At 39.0% G+C, this 23,526-nt stretch overlaps 1 protein-coding gene across 1 annotated transcript in view; it reads right to left on the reverse strand.

Moving 5' to 3' along the window:
• Positions 1–6,375: 6,375 nt before the first annotated feature.
• WT1 (WT1 transcription factor) overlaps positions 6,376–23,526 on the reverse strand; it is a 64,137-nt gene continuing 46,986 nt past the window's right edge. Inside the window, exons 8-11 of the mRNA XM_051966761.1 lie at positions 21,092–21,242; positions 14,234–14,323; positions 13,360–13,443; positions 6,376–7,788 (exon numbers count right to left, since the gene is read on the reverse strand). Of these exons, the coding sequence (XP_051822721.1) occupies positions 7,667–7,788; positions 13,360–13,443; positions 14,234–14,323; positions 21,092–21,242 (447 nt within the window). The 3' untranslated portion in view covers positions 6,376–7,666. The remainder of the gene's footprint in view (positions 7,789–13,359; positions 13,444–14,233; positions 14,324–21,091; positions 21,243–23,526) is intronic.

Here is a 23,526-nt window from a genome sequence, read left to right on the forward strand (position 1 = left end):
AGGCCTTTTTTCCTTGTCAAAGATAGTGGGGTCTAGTGGAAAAGGTCATGGATTTGGGACCTGGGTCCAAATTCTAACATGACACAATGAAAAGAGTCAGAAGATCTGCATTTGAATTCAACTCTGCCATTTGTTATCTATTGTTATTTGTCCTTTATTTCGAAAAGGATCAATGATATCACAGAGTAATGTCTTAATTTGTGCTTAAATTGGATTTAAATCATACAGAGATGCTCATTCAGTGACCTCACTCTTTCTTGCAGAGTCATCAGGGGTCAGCGGTAAGTCAGGATGTCTGGTGATGGCTTGGGATGCGCTGGATGACCACGGCACCCTCGATGTCTGACCAAGCTGCAAGTGCTCCACAGCTGCTCCAGCTGCCTTCATGGCCCCTGGGACATTCTCATCCACCTTCCTACCAGGGGAAGTATTGACATGATTGGGAGAGATACCTCCCTAATTTTGGTCACCGTACACATATTGTAGCTTCTTGGAGCCACAGGTGAGAGTTGAGCACCAAATGGACACCCAAGGAGGATGAGCAGCCCTGAAAAGGCCTGAATTTGAGTTCCAGTCTCACCCCTTGCCACCTATGTAACTTTTACCAAATCACTTCCCTCATTTGTCAAAGGAAGGAGTTGAGTCTGGCCATCTCTAAGGTCATTAAGGACTTTTCCAGTTCCAGGATTCTAGAACCCACTGGTATCTTAGAACAAGGAGGAACTAGATTCCAGCTTATCCACAAGAAAGTATCAGGGGCTCAGAGCTACCTGACTTCTGAGACATTTTCCAGCTCTAACTCTACGACGAGCTATTCTAAAACACTTTTATCTTGTTGTTCAAGCTAATTTCAGTCACGTCTGACTCTTCGTGACCCCATTTGGAACTTTCTTGGCAAAGAGACTGGAGTGCTTTGCCATTTCCTTCTCCAGTTCATTTTACAGATGAGGAAACTGAGGAAAACAGTTTAATGACTTGTCAAAGATCATACAGCTAATAAATGTCTGATGCTGGATTTGAATTGAGGAAGATGAGTCTCCAGTTGGCACACTATCCACTTTGCCACCTGGCTGCCTAAGAGACTTACAGAATTCTCTTTTTAAAAAGGGTCAAGATCCAAAAATATTGCATTATTTAATGAGACAAAAATGAATAAGAGCAAATGTTAAGTCCTACCCTTAGGCTCAAGGAATCAACTGTACACCCACAGGATTGAGAAAGTGAGGAGTGGTGAAAGAACAGATGGGAAATATCTGGGAGTGTCAGTGACCACACAGTATTAGTATACAGCTTATTACAGGAGCCAAAAGAGCAATCATAAAAGTACACTGCAGTTAAGAGAGAGATAGAATATCAGGAACCAGGAAAATGAAGCTTGGATGCTGCCCTGGCCAGATCACATCTGGGAAGTTTTAAATTCAGCTCTGTGTAACACATTTCGAAAACAAGATGGACAACCAGGAGCCTTTCAAGAAGGTTAACAATGAGAGGCTTGGAGAAGAATGAATTCCAGCTTCCTCCTCCTCCTCTTCCTTCTTTTTCTCTTTTTTCTCCTGCTCCTTCTCTTTCTTCTCATTCTTCTCTTGCTCTTCCTCCTCCTCCTTCATCTTCATTATTATCATCATCTCCTCTGTCTCTCTATCTCTCTATGTGTGTCTATCTCTGTCTCTGTCTCTCTGTTTCTCTTTGTCTCTCTCTGTCTCTCTCTCCTCTCCCTCCCATCTTAATCCATTCACAATCTAATTCTACACTGTTGATTCAGGAGGAAGTTTTTATGGGTCTCATAGGTCTGTTTCTCCCTCGGGCCACTTTCTTCCTCCTAGGCAACCTTCCCTTTAAGATTCACCATATTAGAATCACCTGTTAGTGAGGACAACTGTCAGTCCCAGCCCCATTGCAGCTCAGAATCTCCAGCTCCAGAGACCCAGCAGCCTCAGACTCCCCAGGATGAGCAGGGACTAGAAGGGTGCATGATTCACACCAGCCTGGATTCCCTCTCATCGTTGGCCTCTGTGGGGAGGTTCGATGTTTAATCCTTGGGGATTTCTATAAGTGAGCTCTCTTTGACATAAGAAGTTAGAAAAATGGGTGCTTTGGGGAGATGGCAATAGATATTTCCAGGGTCCAGTGCTGAGTACCCAAGGAACATGCTAGCTCAGTCATGGATCCTTTGAGAAGATCCTGGGATTTGTGGTGCCACAGGCTCCCTTGAGTTTCCTTGAGAAAGGGAAATGAAATAGGATCAAAGATTTGGAGCTGAAAGGCAACTTAGAAATCACTGAGTCCCATTCTCATTTTACTGATCAGGAAACCAAGGCCCAGAGCCAGAGAGTGAGTGTCTCAACAGAGGTTTCAAATACAGCAACTATATTGGCAAAATTAAGCCTATGTTTAAAAAAAGTTTATTTCCACTTGGAAAACCTACTGAACCAGGAATCAGAATACTTGGGTTCTGAGGTCAGCTCTATCACTTCCTGGGTGAATTTGGAGAACTTGTCCCCTTCTTTGGGTCCGTTTCCTCATCTATACTGTGAGGGGGTAGGACTAGATTAAGAGCTTGTAGCTTTTTTAGGTCATGAAGCCCTTTGGCAATTTGTAGAAAATTATGGAGCCCCTTTTGAAAAAAAAAGTTTTAACTGTATAAAACAAGTAGGATGCAATGGAAACTATTTATATTGAAATATAGCTACCAATAAATAAAGAGTTCCAAATTCACAGAGATTTCTCTAAAATCTCTATGTGATCCTCAGGGGGAAAATCACTGAATTTGTTTTAAAAGGTTTCTTCTAGGTCTATGAGCACATGCTGACATGTTGCTTATTGAAACAGACAACTTCCTACACATCCCTTTCCTTCTTGCTATGGGGCTCTTTGAGAAAGCAGGATGCTACCATTTAAAAATCATCATTGACCTTGAACTTTCAAAATGTGTTTCTCAATTTTCCCTTTTCATCTTTATCCGGCTGGCAATATGTTATGGCATTTCTCAAGTTCTGGCATTTAACCTAAAATAGCGATTAAAGACACATTTTGTAAACAAATGCTACAAAATGTCACTGGGGAGAAAAAAAAAAGTATTTTTTACCAATCAGATTCTCATAGATCTGTTCTCTTTCTTTTGTCTTTTCTTTAGTTCTGAAAATAAATTGACACATTTTATTCCCTGGCATCTGTGTTCCCCTGATTCTTGGAGACCACTTGTGGTTAAATGGGTTGATGTTCGCTTCAAAGCATTATGGTTCTCACCTTAGAATGTGGGTAGCTAGGCTGACTTAGGTTCATGATGGAGTCAGGCTACATTTTCCTCTTAAGACTCTCCAATGCTTTTCCAATGGAATATTGAAGTATTAAAGTATAATTGGTTGGTTGGTTGGTTGATTATTAGAGAGACCCTGTATCACTTTTTCTGACCACCTTATGAGCATTTGCCCTGTATTAGTTCTCCATAAAATCTGGCGAGAGTACATATGATATTTGAATAATGTGGCCAGCCCAATGGAGTCTTTTTGCAGTAGAGTTTGAGTACTTGGCAGAGAATGGCCCTCGGTGTCTGTTATCTTATCCTGCCAGGTGATCTTCAGAACCTTCCTAAGACAATTCAAATGGAAGTGATCCAATTTCCTAGCACGGCACAGATACACTGTCCAGGTTTCACAGCATACAACAATGAGACCAGTACCATGGCTCTGTAGAATTTCAGTTTGGTAGTCAGTCTAAAATCGCTCCTCTCCCACACTTTCCCTCAGAGCCTCCCATGCATTGAGCCAGCTTTGGCAAGGTGCATGGTAACCTTATAATGGATGTCATTCCAAGTTTAGAGTGAAGAAAATCAAGGTTCAAATTCTACCTCTGAGATTTACTATGCAACCTGGGCAATTCACTAGACTTCTCTGTCTGCCAAAAGCAAACCTAGGATTTATCTATTCAGTCATGACACCCAGGTAGGTGGTGTGATGGGTAAAGTTTTGGACTTGACATAAGCTTTACATTTGCATTCTGTTTTACATGTTTGCTAGCTGTGTGATTTTGAGTATTATTATTTCAGCCTCAGTTTCCTCTTCTGTAAAATCAGGCTAACAACAATACCTTCATAGGATCAAATAAGGTAAAATATATAAATTGCTTTGCATACCTTAAACTTTTATATAAATGCTAGCTATTTTTTTTGAAATTTACCTAGTGGTGAAAGGAGACTGAAATGAAAAAAATCACAGATCTTTTTGCAATTCCTCTTATCATCAAAAAGCCTTCATAGTTCTCTAATTATACATGACCCTTCTATATGAAAGGAAAAAAATAGAAATTTGCTTTTGCTAAGCAAAAAGTTCAAAAAATGACAAATATTAGACTAAATAATCAAGGTCATTTAGGATAGTTTTCCACAAAGATTTTTTTTAATTTGATCTGAGAAAAATTTTAATAGGACTCATTACCACTCTCATAGTTTCAGAGAACGATGTTTCTATTTTTCTTTGAGGCAATTTGGCCAAATAGGTAAAGAGCTGGCTTTCAAATCAGGAAGCCCAAAGTTTGAATCCAACCCTGATACATACTTGCTGTACAAACCCACTCTATTAACTTAAACTCTTCACACCTCTAGACAGCTCTCAAATTTAAACAATTAGGTGGTCCAGTGAATAAAGTGCTGGATCTGAAATCATGAAACCCTAAGTTTCAGTCCAATTTCAGATACTTTCTAGCAGTGTGACTGAACAAATCACTTACCCTTTGGTTCCATTTCTTCATCTGATAAAATGAAGCTATTATATAATTATATAAATGTTACCTCTTTGTCTTTAGAGGGAAGTGGGCACCTAGATAGCAGAAAGTACCAATGGGTTTGTGCTTGAAAGAACATTGGACCTCCAGTCAAAACATGAGGCTTTGAATATCCAGTCAACTCTTTAATATCTGTGTAATCTTGAGAGAAAGTAACCTTACCTTAATGGGAAGGGAGTTTGGATTAAAGAATCTCTAAGGTGCTAATAGGTCTCCATGTCTCCAAACCCTTGACCAACCTAAATAAACCCGACTTTTATTAAGAGATCAGAGCTATGTGGTTTTGGTTTTCCCCCAAACCTGGAGAGCTCTACACATCTGATGTTTGCCATACTTATCCTGAGCTTCTCCAGAGAAATGTTGTCTTCTGGCAGGAAAAGATAAAAATGAAGGATACCAATGAGTCATGAACTCTGTTATAATTAACAATGATGCAATAGTCATCTAAAAAAAAATGGTAGTGGGGCAGACTTGAATCATTGACTGTTGTGTTGTCCCAGGTTACAGCCAGAATTCAATACAGAACATATCTCTCTGTGGCTGCACTTCCATCTCTCTGGGGTGGACTAAAAATACCCTTTTAAAGAATAAAAGGAACCAAGAATTCATGCAGACTCAAGAGATGCAGCTCCACTCTAGGTAATCACAAATCCATGTGTTTATTTGCAAAGGTAGACAGAGTTTACCACTAGTGTCAGACTTCCCTTTCATTCATGGCTGTCTTGAAAAGACTGAGTGGTTTCCAACCTGCTGAAGGCATTTAAAGAAACTATAGCCATAAATTAAGTTGTCCGTGGCGTCCAGCATACCGCCTCCTAAATCCAAAGGGATCCCTGTGAACAGCTCAGAAAGACCAATCACCACTTAAGGACAAGATTTTCATGGGCTGACCTGGGATGAGAAGTGATGGTTTCCACTGTGACCCAATAAACAAAAGTAACTTAAAGGTTGCTCTACAACCCTAACTCTGACCCATCTCACCCCTCACCCCAGTGAGCACACAAAGCCCATCCCCAGCCATAACTCCCACCCCAGCAGAACAGCACGACTGCTTTATAACACCATCTGAAATCAAACACTGTTGTTATTTTTTTCCCTTTGCTGGGACAATTCCCAACTAAGATGGATATATTGTGGTCAGGACCTAAGCAGGTTAACCAGTGGTCATCATGCTGGTGGTGTTTTTTGAGAGAGAGAGAGAGAGAGAGAGAGAGAGAGAGAGAGAGAGAGAGAAGGGAAGAAAGAAGGGAAGAAGAGGGAGGGGGAAAATGTAAGGGAGAGGGAAAGAGGGAGGAGGGAAGAGGAGGAAAAGGGGAGAGAAAGAGAGAAGGGGGAAAAAGAGGGGGAGGGAAGTAAGAAAGAGAGAGGGAGAGAAAAGGAAAGAAGGAAGAAAGAAAGGAAGGAAGAAGGAAGGAAGGAAGGAAGGAAGGAAGGAAGGAAGGAAGGAAGGAAGGAAGGAAGGAAGGAAGGAAGGAAGGAAGGAAGGAAGGAAGGAAGGAAGGAAGGAAGGAAAGAAGGAAGGAATAGTTCTGATGAATAAAATATTTTGAATCTAATACCAGTTATGACGGACGGCAGATGTTGGAATCTCACATGTTTCCTTTTTGAATGGGTTTTAATTGAAATTGAAGGTGAAAAATGCAGATTACATTCTTAAGTGTTATCATCATCATTATCATCATCAATATGTTAAAACAGTAACATCTGAACAGTGAGGCATCTAATATTTATACACTTTCTAATTTTAATTGGCTAAGAGCAATGCATTATCAGATAGATATTTACACAATCATTTCAAGCCACAGTCAATAATAAATTCCCTCCCTCAAAACAGAACAAAAAAAGACCCTCCCCCCAACAATATATTTTTCTCACACTGATAAGTCTCTTTCTTTTCCCCACATATTCTTGTAGACCCAGAGTCTTTTAAGTTACTTAGGAACAATTTCTCAATGGAGATCCTGGACCAGCCCCCCTTTACTCTTAGTTCCATCTTAATTTTTACAACTTTGAAACCACATAACCAGTGTGGTCTCACCAACACAATAAAGTCCTGAATGATTAGAACAATTTTCTGTTTCTCTAATGTGAGGAGATGTGAACATCTCTAAAAAATAAGCTGCAATTCATACCAAAATAACAATAATAACAACAATAATAATAAAATTTCAGCTCCACAGAACAGTTTCTTCAGATCACTGTGACAATATTAAAAACAAATTAACTTACTGGTAAGATTCTTATGGATTTTGATACAGAGGTACTGATTAGTTTTGATTTCTTTTTTTTAGCTGCTTTATAAACAAGGATTTTTTTTCTTTAAGTCAACTGGTGGAAGAGACTTTTCTGCCATCCAGGTTAGAATCTCTCTTGACCCCAGGGAATGCCTTGTGAGAAACCCACCCCACCCCCAAATGCCCTGGTTTTCTGATTTATGTCTTGCTGTTAGTAAATGGAAACCGTGACAAAGTTTACATTAGCAGACACATAGACATGCCCCAGCCTATAAATATTCCACAACGGAAAATAGTGTCATGAATCTATCCCAAGAGAAACTCAAGATTTCTTTGGGACTTTAGAAAAGGGGTGGGGGGAGGAAACCTACCAACATCAACTCTCTTTCACAGTGAGAACCCCAGGTGATACAGGTCCTACTGAAACTGGGACATTGAGCCTTGAGGAATGAACGAAGAGATGGGGAAAATGAAGACTGCCGTGGTGATCGACAAACCTGGAACTGGCTCCATCCCAATGGGTGATTCGTCTTCATGGTCGGTTGGGGTTTCCTTATTGGGAAGGCGGTTGAAGGTGAATTTAAAAGCCCATTTCCAGAGGGGTTCATAGAACATTCTACCTGGGACAGAGATGCGTCCTTGACCTGGACCTTTTAAAGCGTCAGCTGGAGCTTCGTCATGTTCCTTTGGTGCATGTTGTGGTGACGCACTAATTCATCTGAGCGGGCAAATTTTTTCTGACAACTGGGCCACCGGCAGCTGAAGGGCTTTTCACCTGTTAAGAGAAGAGTCGGTCAGGGGTGCGGGCGGCTGAGGAAGTGGGCACATGCACAGTACCAAAGACAGGCCCAGGATCAAAGGCTTGGGTTAAGTCATGATAAAGGAACAGAAAGGAGATGCCATGGGAAGCCATCGGATCACAGGACTTAGGACCAGAAGGGACCTGAGAGGTCAGCTAATCCAATGCCCTCATGTAACAGATGAGGAAACTGAGTCTCAGAGAAGGGAAGTGACTCGGAGCTGGAAGGGACCTGGCAGGTGATGAAATCCAACCCTCTCATTTCATAAGTGAGATCACTGAAACTTAAGAAGATTGTGAGTTGTCCAAAGTCACAAAGGTGACAAGTATCTGAGGCTCGATTTGAACTCCTTTAATGTTAGAGCTCTTTCCTGTTGTTCAGAGACAATAAACTCTCATGCCCTCATTTTAATTGAGTAATAAGTACCTAAGCCAGGATTTGAATTTGCAAATTCTGAGGTTAAATACTACATTCTCCCCAATTATACCATGAAGCCCATCAATGGGCACTCAGTCTCCCAGTGAAGGTCTTCAAGAAAAAACTGATGACCATCTTTCATCATATGGCCAAATATCATAGACTACATTTATGATTAATATAATATTGATTACTAGATGAATAGTATGGATTGATTAATAATGTGGTTAATAAGATAATATATTGCATTTCTATCCATTATCACTTCACACAATGAGGAGTAAGTCATTGATTCTCATACAGATAAGGGTTGGATGTAGAGGGCCACTGAGATCCCTTCTAGCTCCAAAGTTGTGTGATTCTGAGACTCAAAATTAGTTTGGGCTCTTTTCCTGAAAAAAAGCAAGCTTCATATGAATCAGAAATGTGACATGGCGCTACATTCAAAGAAATAGGGTATCGAGGACCAGGGAGGTGATAACCCACCCCTCCTCTGCCTCGATCACAGCAGGGACGTGATAGCACCCTCCTTCTGCCTCAATGAAACCAGGGAGGTGAGAGCACACCCCCCTCCTCTGCCTTGATCACACCACATCTGAAGCATTGTGTTCAGTCCTGGCATTGGATAAATCCAGAAAGTGTCAGGACTGGAAGCCATGCCACAGGAGAACAGATGGAAGGAATGGTGACCATAGGAGATAGATCTAGACCTGGACCTCAGTCATTACCTAGTCCGGCCCCCCTCCCTCATTTCACAGATGAGGAAACTGAGGCCCAAGGAAGTGAGATGACTTGCCCAAAGTTACACAGGTAGTAAGCTGGGATTCGAACCCAGGTCCTCTGACTCCAAATCCAGCATTCTTTCCACTGCACCACACTGGTGATATTTACCCTGGAAAAGAGAAGACTTAGGGGGTACATACTCTCTATTTACAAATACTTAAGAGTTTTCATGGGGAAGAGAGAAAATATTTTGCTTAGTCCCTGAGTTCAGAAGTAGGACCAAGAAACCAACGTGGATTTCAGCTCAATAGAAAGAGACATTTTCAAACATCTTGGTTTTGATCTATCCAAAACTGGAATGAGCTGTTACATCTCTGTTCCAGCAGGCGAGATGGCTGATTCTCAGGGATAATGTAGAGGAGAGTCTGAATAAGATATGGACTCAAGGAGATGACCTCTGAGCTCTTCCTATCTCTGAGATTCTCTTAAGTATTTTCTAAGAAAATCCTCAAAACAAAGAGAAGACTGAAAGAGGCTTCTATAACAAAAAGTTCTTAATCCTTTTAATATTTTTAGATGCCTTTGGCAGTCCAGTAAAGTCTGTAGTGTCCTTCATGTTCATATATGCATCATAAAATAAAATGCAAAGGTAATCAATATATTGAACTATAATCATCAAAAATTTTGAAAGTTCACCGGCCCCTAGTTCAGAACTCCTGCTGTAGGAGAAACAATGGATTAGGATATTCTAATTAACAAGATACATGAAATGCTCCATTAACTCCTATCCTTTGACATTTTTAATGTCAATTTTATGATAATTTTTATTTTTTTATTTTTAACCTTTAAATGCTGATCAAGTCCCTAGAAAATAAAATCTTAATTAGACAAAGGATTTGAGGAATAGGGAAGTTTGAGTAAATAAAATCTTTTGATTCACTCACATCTAAATAGAAAATATCTATTTGTTTCATCCTCTGAATACAAGGATCCCTGAGATGGGAGGAACCTTAGGGATGATGATTTTATGCGAACACATTTCTGAAGAAGAAAATTTTATTTTTAAACTTTAAAAAAAATGTAAAAGCCACTAGTTTCTTTTCCTGCATCAGTGAATCTTACTGAATCTTTCCTTGGTCACTGAGAATTTTGCCAGGCATGGAAGAGTATAGGTTTGGGGGGAATAGGGCTGGATTAAAATATTTGTCAGACCTAAGCACTTCTGCCTGCCTGGCCCCCTAGTGGACGTATTTTTGTAAATGCATGTGATTTTGCAATAGACAGCTCTCAAAGGCTCCATCCTTGGAGTTAGTTTCATAGAGAGAACGGGGCATTGACCAATGGATAGTTTATGTGGTTAGAACAGGCCATTGACCAATGGATAGCTTATGCTATTACACCGACATCACCTTCTGTCAAAAGATCAATAGGAAGTTCCCAATAAAACCCCCAGAGCAGATTGATGGGAGGATACGGAGAAGAATTACCAGCTGGGCAAACATTTAACTCTTTCAGCCAGAAAAAAAGTCCCAGTGAGCTTGGGGATTCTGATTCTGATAATTCTACTTAGTTGAAGTCTTACTTTATCAAACTTTGCCTCATACTCTCTAGATCAAAACATCTCCCAGCTAAAGAGATCTCTGCACGTCCATGCAGGGTTAGCTACATAATACCATAAAATCCTTTATTTTCCAGTTTCTAAAAACCCTCACATGTCTTGCAAGAAACAAAAGACTAGATTGTGGCTGTATGATTAATAAAAAGCCACAGGAAATCATTCTATGAGCAGCAAAAGGACCTTGGAAGGCCACCAATGATCCTAATATTCCCTTTGAGTATCACTCATGTTGACTGACATAGAAGGGGACATCTGAGATCATTATATTAATTAGACTTTCCCAATGGTAACAATGAATTGAATGTTGACTGGCGTAGAGGGGACATTTGGGATCATCATATTAACTAGACTTTCCTAATGGCAACAATGAACTGAATATTATTTTTAAAGGGTTTATGTTACTATAGATAACTTCATGATCACTTATAGAAATACATTAAGCACTTTGGGAGAATTTATTGCTTCTTTTTAACCACTAACACACTCATTTGATGTGTTAGATTTCATTATATGTGGGAGGGAAAAAATGAAATTCAATTCTGGAAACTGGCTATGGACTGAAAGGGGATACCGATCACTATTGTGTTCTAGAGCTTAACAACTTTTGCTTCAACTTTCCACCTTTCAATGTGGCAAAAATGCCACTAAGTAAATTCTTCTTTTGGGTTCACAAAGAAGAATTTCTGCTAATGTCACTGAGGCTATTTTCAAATGAAATTATCAATAATCAAGCACAGGTGCATTTTCCAAAGGCATCTGGGAAATTTTCCCTCTCTTTCCATGCTAGGTTCCCCCCTACCCTATGGGAGTATATGCAGAAAAAAGGAAGCTATTCCAGAAGCCGCCCCAAATGTACAAAGTATCTTTAAAGTCTCAGTGCAGTCATTTTAAGCTACTAAAACTTAAAATTTCGCTAAGACTTTTAGAATACCTTGTATGTGTGCAAAGAGTAGGCAAGTGAAATATTGTATACATGCTGTTGGACACTGTCCTTCGAAACTCTATCCTAGGTCAGGGCAATCCTTATACCAACCATGAGTAACATAGGAAACAAGGGGTCTTCTGGGTTCTTAGTGATATCACTTCCCTTTTCCATAAAGTAAGAGGGGTGGACAAAATGATTTTTAAGGCTCCATCCAGCTGTAACTCCTATAATCCTGTGATCCCCTGTGATCCCTTTTCTGTCAAAGCCAGTCTTCATTCTCTTGACATTGCAGAAGGGAGAATCAGATTCAGTGCTCATTGCAATGGGATCAATTAAGGGAAATAGCACGGGCTATATGAGATCATGTATGAGAATCATAATGTACAATGCCAATGTAAAGCAGCTAAGTGACACAGTGGATAGAGCTCTGGGTCTAGACTTCAAATTTAGCCTCAGACTCTTAATAATAATAGTGACCCTGAGCAAGTCATTAAATTTCTGTTTACCTCAGTATCCTCATTTATAAAATGAGGATAACAATAATAGCACCTACCTCGAAAGGTTGTTGTGAGGATCAAATGAAATACTATCCATAAAGTGCTTAGCACAGTACATAGCACAGAGTGGGTGATTTTCAAAAAATGTTTAAACCCTCCCTTCCTTTCCAAAAAGAAGTGCTATCATTATTGTTTCCACAGGAAAACAAAACACACACTGGGTTGTTAAAAGGCATTCCATTTGAAGGAATATAAGAAATAATATAAAATCCATGTTCATTCTTGACCATTGGGTCAGGGTATGGAAAGAATGTTGGGCTGGAAATTAGCAACTGTGGGTTCAAGTCCTAGCTCTGATCCTTTATGGCTGTGTGACCTTAGACAAGTTTATCTCTCTAGGTCTTAAGTCCTCATGTATAAAATGAAGCAGTTGGAATAGATGGCCCTTGATCCCATGGTCCCATGATTCCATGATTCCAGGATCTCTGCTGTTGCCTTCTATTTCCACTGTACTCTAAGGTTGTCCTACCAACAACTCTGAAGAGGGATACGTTGGTATCTCCTTCTATCAAAAGATCAGTAGGAAGTTCCCGATAATGTTGGATAAACCCCCACAGCAGATTGATGGGAGAATATGGCGATGAGTATTTGAATGGTTACCTCCATTTTACCAAATGAGAGAAACCGAGTCTCAGAGAGGAAAAAGCCTAGCCTAGCATCACACAGGTAGGATCAGAGATAAGATCTGAACTGTCCTAATTCCCATTCCAGTACTCTTTCCACTTTACCATGCTGCTCCTCCTAAGGAGTTTGAGAAAAACACTTAACTCCTTTGGACCTCAGTTAACTCATCTGTTATATAAGGACAAAGTGACCCCTAAGATTCTGACACTCTATGCTTCTACAGGCATCTTCCATCAGCTTGGAAAAGATTATTCCTGACCTCAGGGGAGTCACTATAGGATCTCTGGAACTAAGCCAAGGCTGTCTATCTCTCCCAAAATAGAGAGAATGACTTTAGTGAGATCAATAAAGAGGAATTATTTGTTGGGCTTTGAGATATGCTGCTTTTCCATCAAAGCTAGTAAATGGCAAATAATATCTGATTTTGAATAAGACTCTCTTCTGTTCCTTTGGAGATAATTGATTTTTTAACATGTAGGATGGGAGCAGGGGATTTTATCTCTGCCTATTCTCTTTGCTTTTTTTTTTCTCCTTGACCATTTCATTGAATTGTCATTTTCCTTGGGTTGAATTAGACCTGACTGGATTTGGGACCCCTCTCATCACAAACAACTTCATTCCACATACATCAAGAAAATAATGAAAAATAAATGTGAAGAAAAGTTTTACGCACTTGTTTTACCTGTATGAGTCCTGGTGTGTGTCTTCAGGTGGTCAGACCGGGAGAACTTTCTCTGACAGGTTTTACACTGGAATGGTTTCACACCTAAACAGATAGAGAGAGTCGAGTCCCAAACTATGACACCTTAGGCCGAAGTAAGGACGTTCAGTACATCCCCCATGAGAGGCTTCCAGCAGTCACTGGAACTGATAACTCCTCAGTAGGATCACTATTTATTTATCCCAAACTCAAGAAACAAATGGCTACTGAGACCAGCCTTTTGTCTTGGGAGCTAGGTTGTCAATGCCATAAGAACTGAAATATACCTTCAGAGTCATTTTGGAAAGTAGGTCACAAGTGGCAAATTTCTCATCTCTAAAACCTCTCTCTCTCTCCTTATCTCTCTCTCTCTCTCTCTCTCTCTCTCTCTCTCTCTCTTTCTTTCTCTCTCTCTTTCTCTCTCTCTCTTTCTCTGTCTCTGTTTCTCTCTCTGTCTCTCTGTGTGTGTCTCTGTTTCTCTCTCTCTTTCTCTCTCTTTCTTCCTATCTCTGTTTCTCTCACTCTCTGTCTCTCTTGCAGTATCTCTGTATTTGTCACTGCTTCTCTCTGTCTACCTCTATCTCTCTGTCTCTCTCTCTGTTTCCCTCTGTCTTTCTCATTATTTTCAGATGACTATTAATAGGACTATTATTCTGTGGTTTGGAGGAGAAATTGGGGATGATTAAAATAATATCTTGGTTTTCTTTGTTTGAAGCAGAAAGCCAACAGAGATGAGAAACTTTAATGGAAATATTAAACAGAAGACTGACTCATGACCTAATTCCAACTATCAGTATTCAGCATTAATAAGAGCCAAGAAAATATTCACATCCTGTCAAGAGCTGGACCTACAAACCTGTGTGTCTCCTTTGGTGTCTTTTGAGTTGGTCGGATCGAGAGAATCGCCGTTCACAGTCCTTGAAGTCACACTGGTAGGGTTTCTCACCTTAAAGAGTACACAGAATGCGCATGAAAAATAATATTGGACATTGGGGAAAGAGGGGCAAAGGATAACTGCCTCCATTGGGATTGGAGAATACCAAAAAGAAACAATAAAGGCTTCTCTTATGGATGATATTAAATCTTCATTTCTAGAACCATCCTTACCTAATCCTGGAGGGTAAACCCCTGGATTATAGGAAACTAGGATGTTGGAATCAATTCAATTCATTAAACATTTAATGACTGCCTATCATGGGCCATTGTCAGCAAGCATGTGTTAAACACTTATGTGGGAAACACTGTGCTAAATGCTGGATGTAAAAGGAAATACAAAATCCAAAAAAGAAAAACAGTCCCCAAAATGAATAATATCTCAAGCAGGAATCCCTTTACTACAACAGGGGTTCTGAATCTGACATTCATGGACCTTTGGAAGTTCTGCAAATAGAGTTCAGGGGGGTTGGAAAGATATGGAGGGGAAAAATACAACTATATAAATATGTAGGATTCAGATACAAATCATACCAGATAGATACAAGAAGTTTTGTATCTATCTTGTAGCAACTTAAGTGCATTTGAAAACCAATATGGAGGGTGGGGTGTATATGCTTCCCCAGATTATCCATGAGGTCCAGGACACAAAAAAGATTGAGAACTTCTGTTCTGCATCTTCCAATAATAATGTCTGACATTTCTTGAGTTTTTTAAAATTTGTACAGATTAAGACAGCTAGATGGTGCAGTGGATAGAGCACCAGCTCTGAGTTCAAATCTAGCCTCAGATAATTAATACTTACTAGCTGTATGAGTCTGGAAAAGTTACTTAACCCCAAATGCCTTATTCCCCACCCCCCAAAAAATGTTTGTACAGGTCTTAACATAGGCTAATATTTCATGTGATTCTGAGAAGGAAATGCTATAATTAGTTCCATTTTTACACATGAGAGAGCTGAAGCTAAGATCCTGAAGTGACTTGCCCAGGACCACAATGCAGCTAGCAGGTGTCTGAGGCAGGATTAAATCTCAGACCCTCTTGACTCCACTTAACTCACATGATATATTGGAATCTCTATGAAAGTGCTGTATTTGTAGTGAGAACCTGAGTTAGAATGCTGCCTCAGATATTTCCTAATAGCATGCACGTGGGCAAATCAATTAATCTTTCTTTGCTTCAGTTTCCCAATCTGTAAAATGGGAATAATTATGTTATCTGTCTCAAATAGTTGTTGAGTAGATCAAAGATAATATATGTCCATTTATTTAAAATCCTTAAGGTGTCATTGACATAGTAGTTATTATTATGAACAAATTTTGGCTTCTTAACAATGAAGATTAGATGACTGAATTGTGAAACTGTTTTTCAAGGTCTGGCCTCCATTAGCAAGGTCCCCTCCACAGAAAAAATAGCCACACTAATGCTGGGAACTAAGCTGCAGAGGCCAGCTCAGTGACCTCCATCTCTTTCTGGCTTCTCTGTGGAATTCTCAGGCCCAGGAGGTGGAAAGTTGGAATAGATTATGTCTATGGCTCCAATCACTTCTAGAAGCCGATGATTTTTCCAGAATGCTATAAATGTCCTATCAGTGTTTCTTTAAAATTAATTGTGGGGAGGGAAAAGTTGCCAACTATAGGAGCAAGATCCCAGAGTCCTGGAATTAGAGAGCTGGAATGGATCTTGGAGATCATTTTGGCCAGCCCTTACCTGATGCAGGAAACCTTCTATAACAGGGATTCTGAAGCTGAGATTCGTAAACCCCCAGAAGTCCTATGGATAGATTTCAGGGGGATTGGGACCATGAATGAAGGGGAAAATTACACCATATTTTCACTGACTTCTAACTAAAATTTTACATTTTCTTTGATTGTTTAAAAATTTTATTCTGAGAAGGTATCCATAGACTTTCCCAGACTGCCAAACAGAGCCATGATATAAAAAAACAACCTATCAATAAACATTAATTAAACATCCTACTGTGTGCGAAGCACTGGCAAAGAAAAGAAATGATGAAGAACTTTCAGCATCCCCATGGCCAGTAGGTTAAAACATCACTTTGGCATGTAGGACAGAGATAGATACAGATTCTCAGATTTCATTAGGATGAGAACCTCCCAGATGAGGAAAATCCTTCTACCGATGTAGGATAGCACCTTTCCTATAAGGTATAGTCTGAGAAAGCTGCCAAGACTACTGAGAGAAAATTAGGTGACTAATCCAGGGTTCTATAGTCACTATGTATCAGAGGTTTAGTCCAGTGCCTGGCACATAGGAGGAGCTTAATGTTTATTGCCTGACTCAACTTGAAGCCAGGTTTTCCTGACTTCAGTGTGTATGTGTGTATGTCTATGTATGGATGTATATAGATCTATACATGTGATATATATCGTGTGCACGTATGTATATGTACACACACACACATGTATCTTTTTCTTGAAGATCAATTTATCAACAAGCATTTATTGAGCACCTTGTGCCAGATATTCTATCAGGCATTGGCAATCCAAACATAAAATAGTACCTGCCCTCAAGAAGCTTATATTTTATCCAGGGAAGCAAAGAAGAAAGGGAAGGGGAATAAGCATGTATATGATATTTACTATGTGCCAGTCACTGTGCTAAGTATTTTTCTTTCTTTTTAAATAAATATTATCTCATTTGATCTTCACATCCACCTTGGAAGTTAGAAGCACTATACCCATTTTAAAGCTGTGGAAATCGAGGCAAACAGAAATAAAGTAACTTGATTAGGGTCACACAGCTAGTAAGTATCTGCAGCAAGTTTTGAACTCCTGACTCAAGACTCAGTATTCTATCCACTAGATCATCATATTCCCATTTAAGTCGATTCACATTATAGAAAAGGGTAGTATATGCAAGAGTATTTTGTGGAAGGAGACACTCACAGATGGATGAACCACCAAAAGGCTTGTAAGATAGGGAGATTAAGTAAAATTTCATCAGAAAGAAGAGATTCTAAGGGAAGGCAAAGAGGTCAGACTGAGTCAATTCATGAAGATGATTATGAGGGATGTTTCAAAACCAACTTGGCATAAAAGGGAAGGAGAGCAATGTACAGAATGAGGCTGGAGAAGCAGGTAAGCAATCTACAGAAAGCATTAAATTCTAGACAGAAGAGCTTATCACTGATCCTAGAGGCAATAAGGGAGCACCCAAGTCTCTTGAACTCATTGATAAATAATGTCATGTGATGCATGAAAGCCACTTCCTTCCTCCTGGGAGAGAGATGGGAGGCTCTGAGTGAGTGATACTGCATGTGCAGTCAGGGGAGATCAGTGGATAGGTGGTTTTACCAAACTATTTTCCTTTGTTACAAGGTTAAAGCTCAATGCACAAGGGAAGTATTGGAAAATAGCTGATTCAAGTATGTCACCCACAGACTCAAAATACAGGAAAAGACATAGCTTTTTTTTTTCACTTTAGAATTTGTTTCACTTGATTATAAATATTTATTATACAAACTTTCTTTTTCCCCCCTCTAACTGGTCAGGAGGAGGTGGGAGAAAGAGAAAAAAAAATTTTTTTTTCAGTTTTAATCGGAAAAAAATTACTAACATCAAAAGACATAATTAAAAATTATTCTCACTTTCCAGTTGTTTGAAAGAAAACTCCAACTTTTGTATTGTAAATTTACTGTATCGTTTTCTAATTTTTATCCCCAAATGAAATATTTGCTGACATTAACATTAATTTAGTTGTATATGACTTACCATTTCTCCAAGACAATTAAATTTAATTATGAAGAGAGACAGATGATCAAAGATCTAGAATAGATCCATTTACTCAATAAACACAGATTAAATATCTGCTATGGATAGAGCCCTATGTTGCTCACTGTGTTTAGATAAGATCTAGTCTCTTCTATCTTAAGACTAATTTATAGCCTCATTGGGCTTAGACTCAGATTCACATAGCATTATATGCATTTATTATGGAGTTCTTTGAGTAGGGAGAAGGAAGGCCCTTAATGATCAGGCAGATTATGAATGGTTTCCTGGAAGAAGCAGCATTTGCTAAGGATTATAAAGACCAAGAAGGAATTCAGTGGGCAAAGAAGGGGAAGGTATTCCTGAAAATGATGTGTCCAAACCAAAGAGAACAATCTGTGTGGGAAGCAGAGCTGGTATATAGTGTGCTTGAAGGGGGAGAATTTGAAATCAAAACAGAAAAGTAGATGGAAGATTGTAATGGGCCTTGAAGGCCAAGGAAATAAATGTTAAATTTGGCAGGAGCCTAAAATGTAATAATTGTCCTCCTACTTAGAATGAGCCCCTTCTCTGTCTCTTATATCATCCCTTATTTCCTTCAAGGTTTATTCAAATGGTCCTTTTTATATAAAGCCTTTCCTGATTACTACAATAATGGGGTTTCTCTGCTCCTCTCTCAAAATCATTTTATCTTTTTTATATTTCTATATTTTTGATATTGATTTAATCACATTCCCATTTGTCCTTCCCCTAGAGTGTAAGCTCCTTGAGGGCAATTATTCAGCTAATCAATAAATATTTATTAATTGTCTACTATATGACAGGATCTGTGTTAAATGCTAGGGATACAAGGAAAGATTAAAAAAAACCCAGTTCCTGCCATTAAGGAGCTTACATTCTAATAAGGGAGGCAACATGCAAACAAGAACATGCAAATAAAATTATAGACAGGATAAATTGATGATAATGGAGGGAAAGCATGAGCAGTATAGCAGCTTGGGAAAGACTTCTTATCTTCATCTCCAGCATCCAATAGAGTGACAAAAAAAAAAAAAAAGGATGTCTCAAATAAGTGATTGCTGGATGAATAAATGAACTACTGAAGATTTGGGGGCAGAGAGGATCATGACCAGATTTAGTAGTCTGGAAACATCTTGTTTGCCAACAAAAGTGTATTTCTTCTTCATTGTTATTATAATGGCAATACTAAAACTGTCCTTTTCAGATATAATTATATCACATCCTATGATATCTTGGAGATGATAATACTGGCCCACCCATCATCAATATACTATGAATCTTGAATTGTATTTTCCAGTGTTGGGAAAGAAGTTTTATTACTCCAACCGCATACTAACATATCTTAAGGAACATTAAGGGATCCTCTAAAGCCAGTTGATCTATCTAACCGAAACCCACATAGTGAAATTTCTGGCCACAAAGTAGCCTAAGAGTATCAGTGGTCATGAATAGATTACAACTAACTGGTCTTTAACCAGGGAAAACATGACCTTGGTTTCATAAGTAATACAATATTTTCTAGATAGTCATGTATCTTCTTTTAAAGAGAATTTGAAAAATAAAAATAAAAATATTTCCCAAAACATTCCACCCATTTCAACAAAATTTCCAATGGCTTGCATAGCAGGATTTCTCTTTGATAGCTCTTATTTCTTCTTTGCTCTTCAGTTGTGGCCAAAGTGTTGGTCCCTCAATGAAACAATAGGTCAATGTCAGCAAGTCTTCGGAAGTGAAGACTCTTTCAATTTCAAAGTTGGAAGGAACCTCAGTGACCATCAAATCCAACTTGTAGCTGAAAAAGATTTCTCTCTCCAACATCCCCAACTTGTTTCTTTGAAGATTCTTTGAAGATAACTACTACCCTTCCATAGAAACACATTCTACTTTTAAATAATGCTAATTGCTAGGAAGATTTGACTTTAATAACAATAATAGCTAGCATTTCTATTGCACTCTAAGCTTTGCAAAGAGCTTTACATGTGCTCTTTCCTCTGATTCTCACTAAAGAGTTTTAGGTCTAGAATCAGGAAAACTCATCTTTGTGAGTTCATATTCAATCTCAGACATTTATAGCCATGTGACCCTGGAAAAGGCAGTTCACCCTTTTGCCTCAGTTCCTTATTTGTAAAAATGAACTGAAGAAGGAACAGGCAACCCCCCTAGTATCTTCACCAAGAAAACTCCAAATGGGGTCCCAAAATGTCAAAGGACTAAACAATGACTGAACAACAATAAAGTGAAGATCTGCGTTTACAACTCTGTGAAGTAGGTGCAATTTTTATCCTATTTTACAAATGAGGAAACTGAGGCTGAGGTGTTATAATTAAGTGACACTGGAGTGATTGTCCATTTTCTAATCTAACTCATTTTACAGATGAGGGGATTGGGACAAACCAGGTAAAGTGACTTGCCTAGGGTCACACAGCTAGTAAGTGTCTGAGATTGAATTTGAACTCACAGTGATGAATGTTTCTGATTCCAAACCAGCTCTCTATGCACTATGGTGCCAGCTAACTACCCCTAAAATATGGAGCTCAGAGTTAAGCACAATATTTCAGATGTAATAGCAGCAAGAGAGAATCTAGTCAAGCTGAGAGCAGTATGAGAAATGGAATAGAGAACAAGACTTGGAGTCAGGAATATCTGGGTTCAAATCATACCCCAGACACTCACTGTATCTGAATATGAATGAATCCCTCAATGTCTCTCTTTTCTCATCTGTAATGGGCTGGATTTGATGGACTCCAAGGTGATATTTAGCTCTAAATCTAACATTTCTTTCTTACTCCATTTACTCCATTAGCCCTACTTTCTTCTCATGGACTTCATGGAACCTACACAAAAATTGACCATATACATCCTTAAGTTTCTCAAAACCTTCCTTACTTTCCGCTACAGAACCCCTTGCTTTCTTCCCAGCTCCCTAAATCTCACTTGGATTCAGGTTTGAAATCCTTATATAAAGTTCTAAGGGCAAATCCCAGAATAAAAAACTTCCAACTTAGAGTGAGGAAGTGAGACTGACTTACCAGTATGCTTCCGGCTATGCATCTGTAAGTGGGACAGCTTAAAGTATCTCTTGTTGCAGCCTGGATATGCACACATGAATGGACGTTTCTCATTGGTCTCCGTGGCTGACCTCACGATAGTAGGGGCTACCCCGGGCACTCGCCGGACGTCCTGCAGTGACAAAGCCAAAGTCAGATGAAGTGCTACTCTTGTAATAGAAATATAAGGATAGATCAGAACACCTAGCTCTGACCCTAGAGGGCAGAGGGAGAGGAAGTGGGCAGTAGGTGGTGTAGTGGATAGAGCACCCTGCTTAGAATCAGGAAGACTTATCAACGTGACTTCAGATCTGACTTTGGATACTCAACGTATCCAGGATCACCCAACTAGGACCATCCAATTCCTGCTTTTCCTGACTCCAAGTCCAGAATTTTTTCCTTGATACCCTGATGTTTCTCAAAGTAATAATAAAGAAGAGAAAGGAATTTGTATTTAAAACATTCATTGTTCAATCATTTTTCAGTGGTGTTCAACTCGTCAAGACCCCATTTGGGGTTTTCTTGGCAAAGATACAGGAGTGGTTTGCCATTTCCTTCTCCAGTTCATTTTATAGATGAAGAAACCAAAGCAAACAGGGTGAAATGACTTGCCCAAAGTCATATGTTTAGTGTCTGAGTTTGAATTTGAACTCAGGAATTTTAGTCTTCCCAACCCCCTTGCCTGGCACTCTATTTACTGTGTCACCCAGTTGTCTGGTTTTTAAAAACCGGTAATTTCATTCTTCCTCAATATGAAACTTCCTCTTCTCAAGCTTATCATCCCCTTCTCTGTGATGATAGTAACCCTAAGAGATTATATGACTTTCCTAATTAGCAGAGTTGGTAGACTTGAACCCAGGCTTTTCTGACTTTGAGACCAGCTGCCCATTACCATCTTCATTTTCCCTCTTGTCCTAATATTTTAGTCTGTCTCCAGCTGCCTATACACCTCCTTAATCATTTTAGTTCATCTCACAGCTTTCTTAAAGTTCTTCATTCCAGGTACAAAGCCATGATTTTGTAGATTCTCCTATATCTATAGATTATCTTGCATACTAAGGAGACGGCTTATCTATCCCCTCCAATACCTAGCATAGACCTTTGCATATAGAAAGTATTTCCATCAATGGATGGAAAGATGGATGAATGAATGAATAAATAAATAAATAATGTAATTAATTTATAGTGCTTTAAAATGTTAGAATCTTAGGGTGCTTGGAGCCTGAAGGGCTTTAGAACATAAAATATCAGAGAAAGCCCTCAGAGCAGAAGGTTTTAGAGTTGTAAGGCACTTTGAAACATAGATCGTAGAATATAAGATGTGAAAGAGATCTGAAATACAGAATGTTAAAACTGGAAGAGACCTTAGATTATAAAATGCTAGAACCAGAAGAAACTTTAGAAACCATCTGGCCACTCTCCTCAGGTTATAGATGAGAAAATAAGTCTGAAAGAACTTAATTGACCTTCTTTAGACTACCCAGTCGTTTAGTCCCAGAGCTGGAACTAGAATCCAGTTCACTTTATATCTAGTAAAGCATATTCCCACTATATCATATTAATTTCCAAGTTATTTTCATGAACCGCTACATCCTATTAGATACATGAGCATCAATAAACTACTGTTTCTTGGCATAATTAGCCAAGATTTCACAAGCATCACTTTTAATTTTAGAAATCTGGGTAGAAAAATCAGGAGACAAAGCAACGCCATTTTATTCATTGGTAAACTTCAGAATTGGATGAAGTGATCTCTCAAGTCCTTTCCACTACAGACATCCTATGATTCTATTTTATAATTCTCCTTCAGAGCACTAACCATGGGCCACCAAAAGTAAGCAGAGATGCGTGGAAGAGACTAAAAAGAAGTTAAAGGAAAACTATCCTCTTCTCCAACCCACAATAAATATTTTACAGTGATAGAATGACAAAGGGATTTTCAGTGGAAGGAGTCTGGAACAGTGAAGACAACTGGGGAAATAAATTAAGATCTTGGTATAAAATAACTTAGCTAGAAAGTGGAGGGGTTCAATTAGATTATTCACCATTCATTCTCTCTCAGCTCTAAAAGTCTATTATTCCATTGCTGTACAGGATCTTAATCTGGATTCACAGGTTTTGTTTCAGTTTTATCAGGTTTTGATAACTGCATTTCAGTAGGTTTGGTTTCCTTCATAATCTTCCATATTTTATTTTATATTATGCATTAAAATATTATTATGGGATGGGGTCTGTAGGTGTCAACAGACTGCAACAGGGAACATGATTCACAGGAAAAAAATTTAAGAGTTCCTGGATTAAAGAACTGTAGGCGTTAGCACTAAAAAGGACCTTCAGTATCATATTAATTAAGCATTTCATTTTATGAAGAAACAGAAACCCAGAGTGATTAAGCAGCCAGTTTTTGCAAAAGTGGA

This window comes from Antechinus flavipes, chromosome 6 (genome assembly GCF_016432865.1).
Source record: "Antechinus flavipes isolate AdamAnt ecotype Samford, QLD, Australia chromosome 6, AdamAnt_v2, whole genome shotgun sequence".
Classification (NCBI taxonomy): Eukaryota; Metazoa; Chordata; class Mammalia; order Dasyuromorphia; family Dasyuridae; genus Antechinus; species Antechinus flavipes.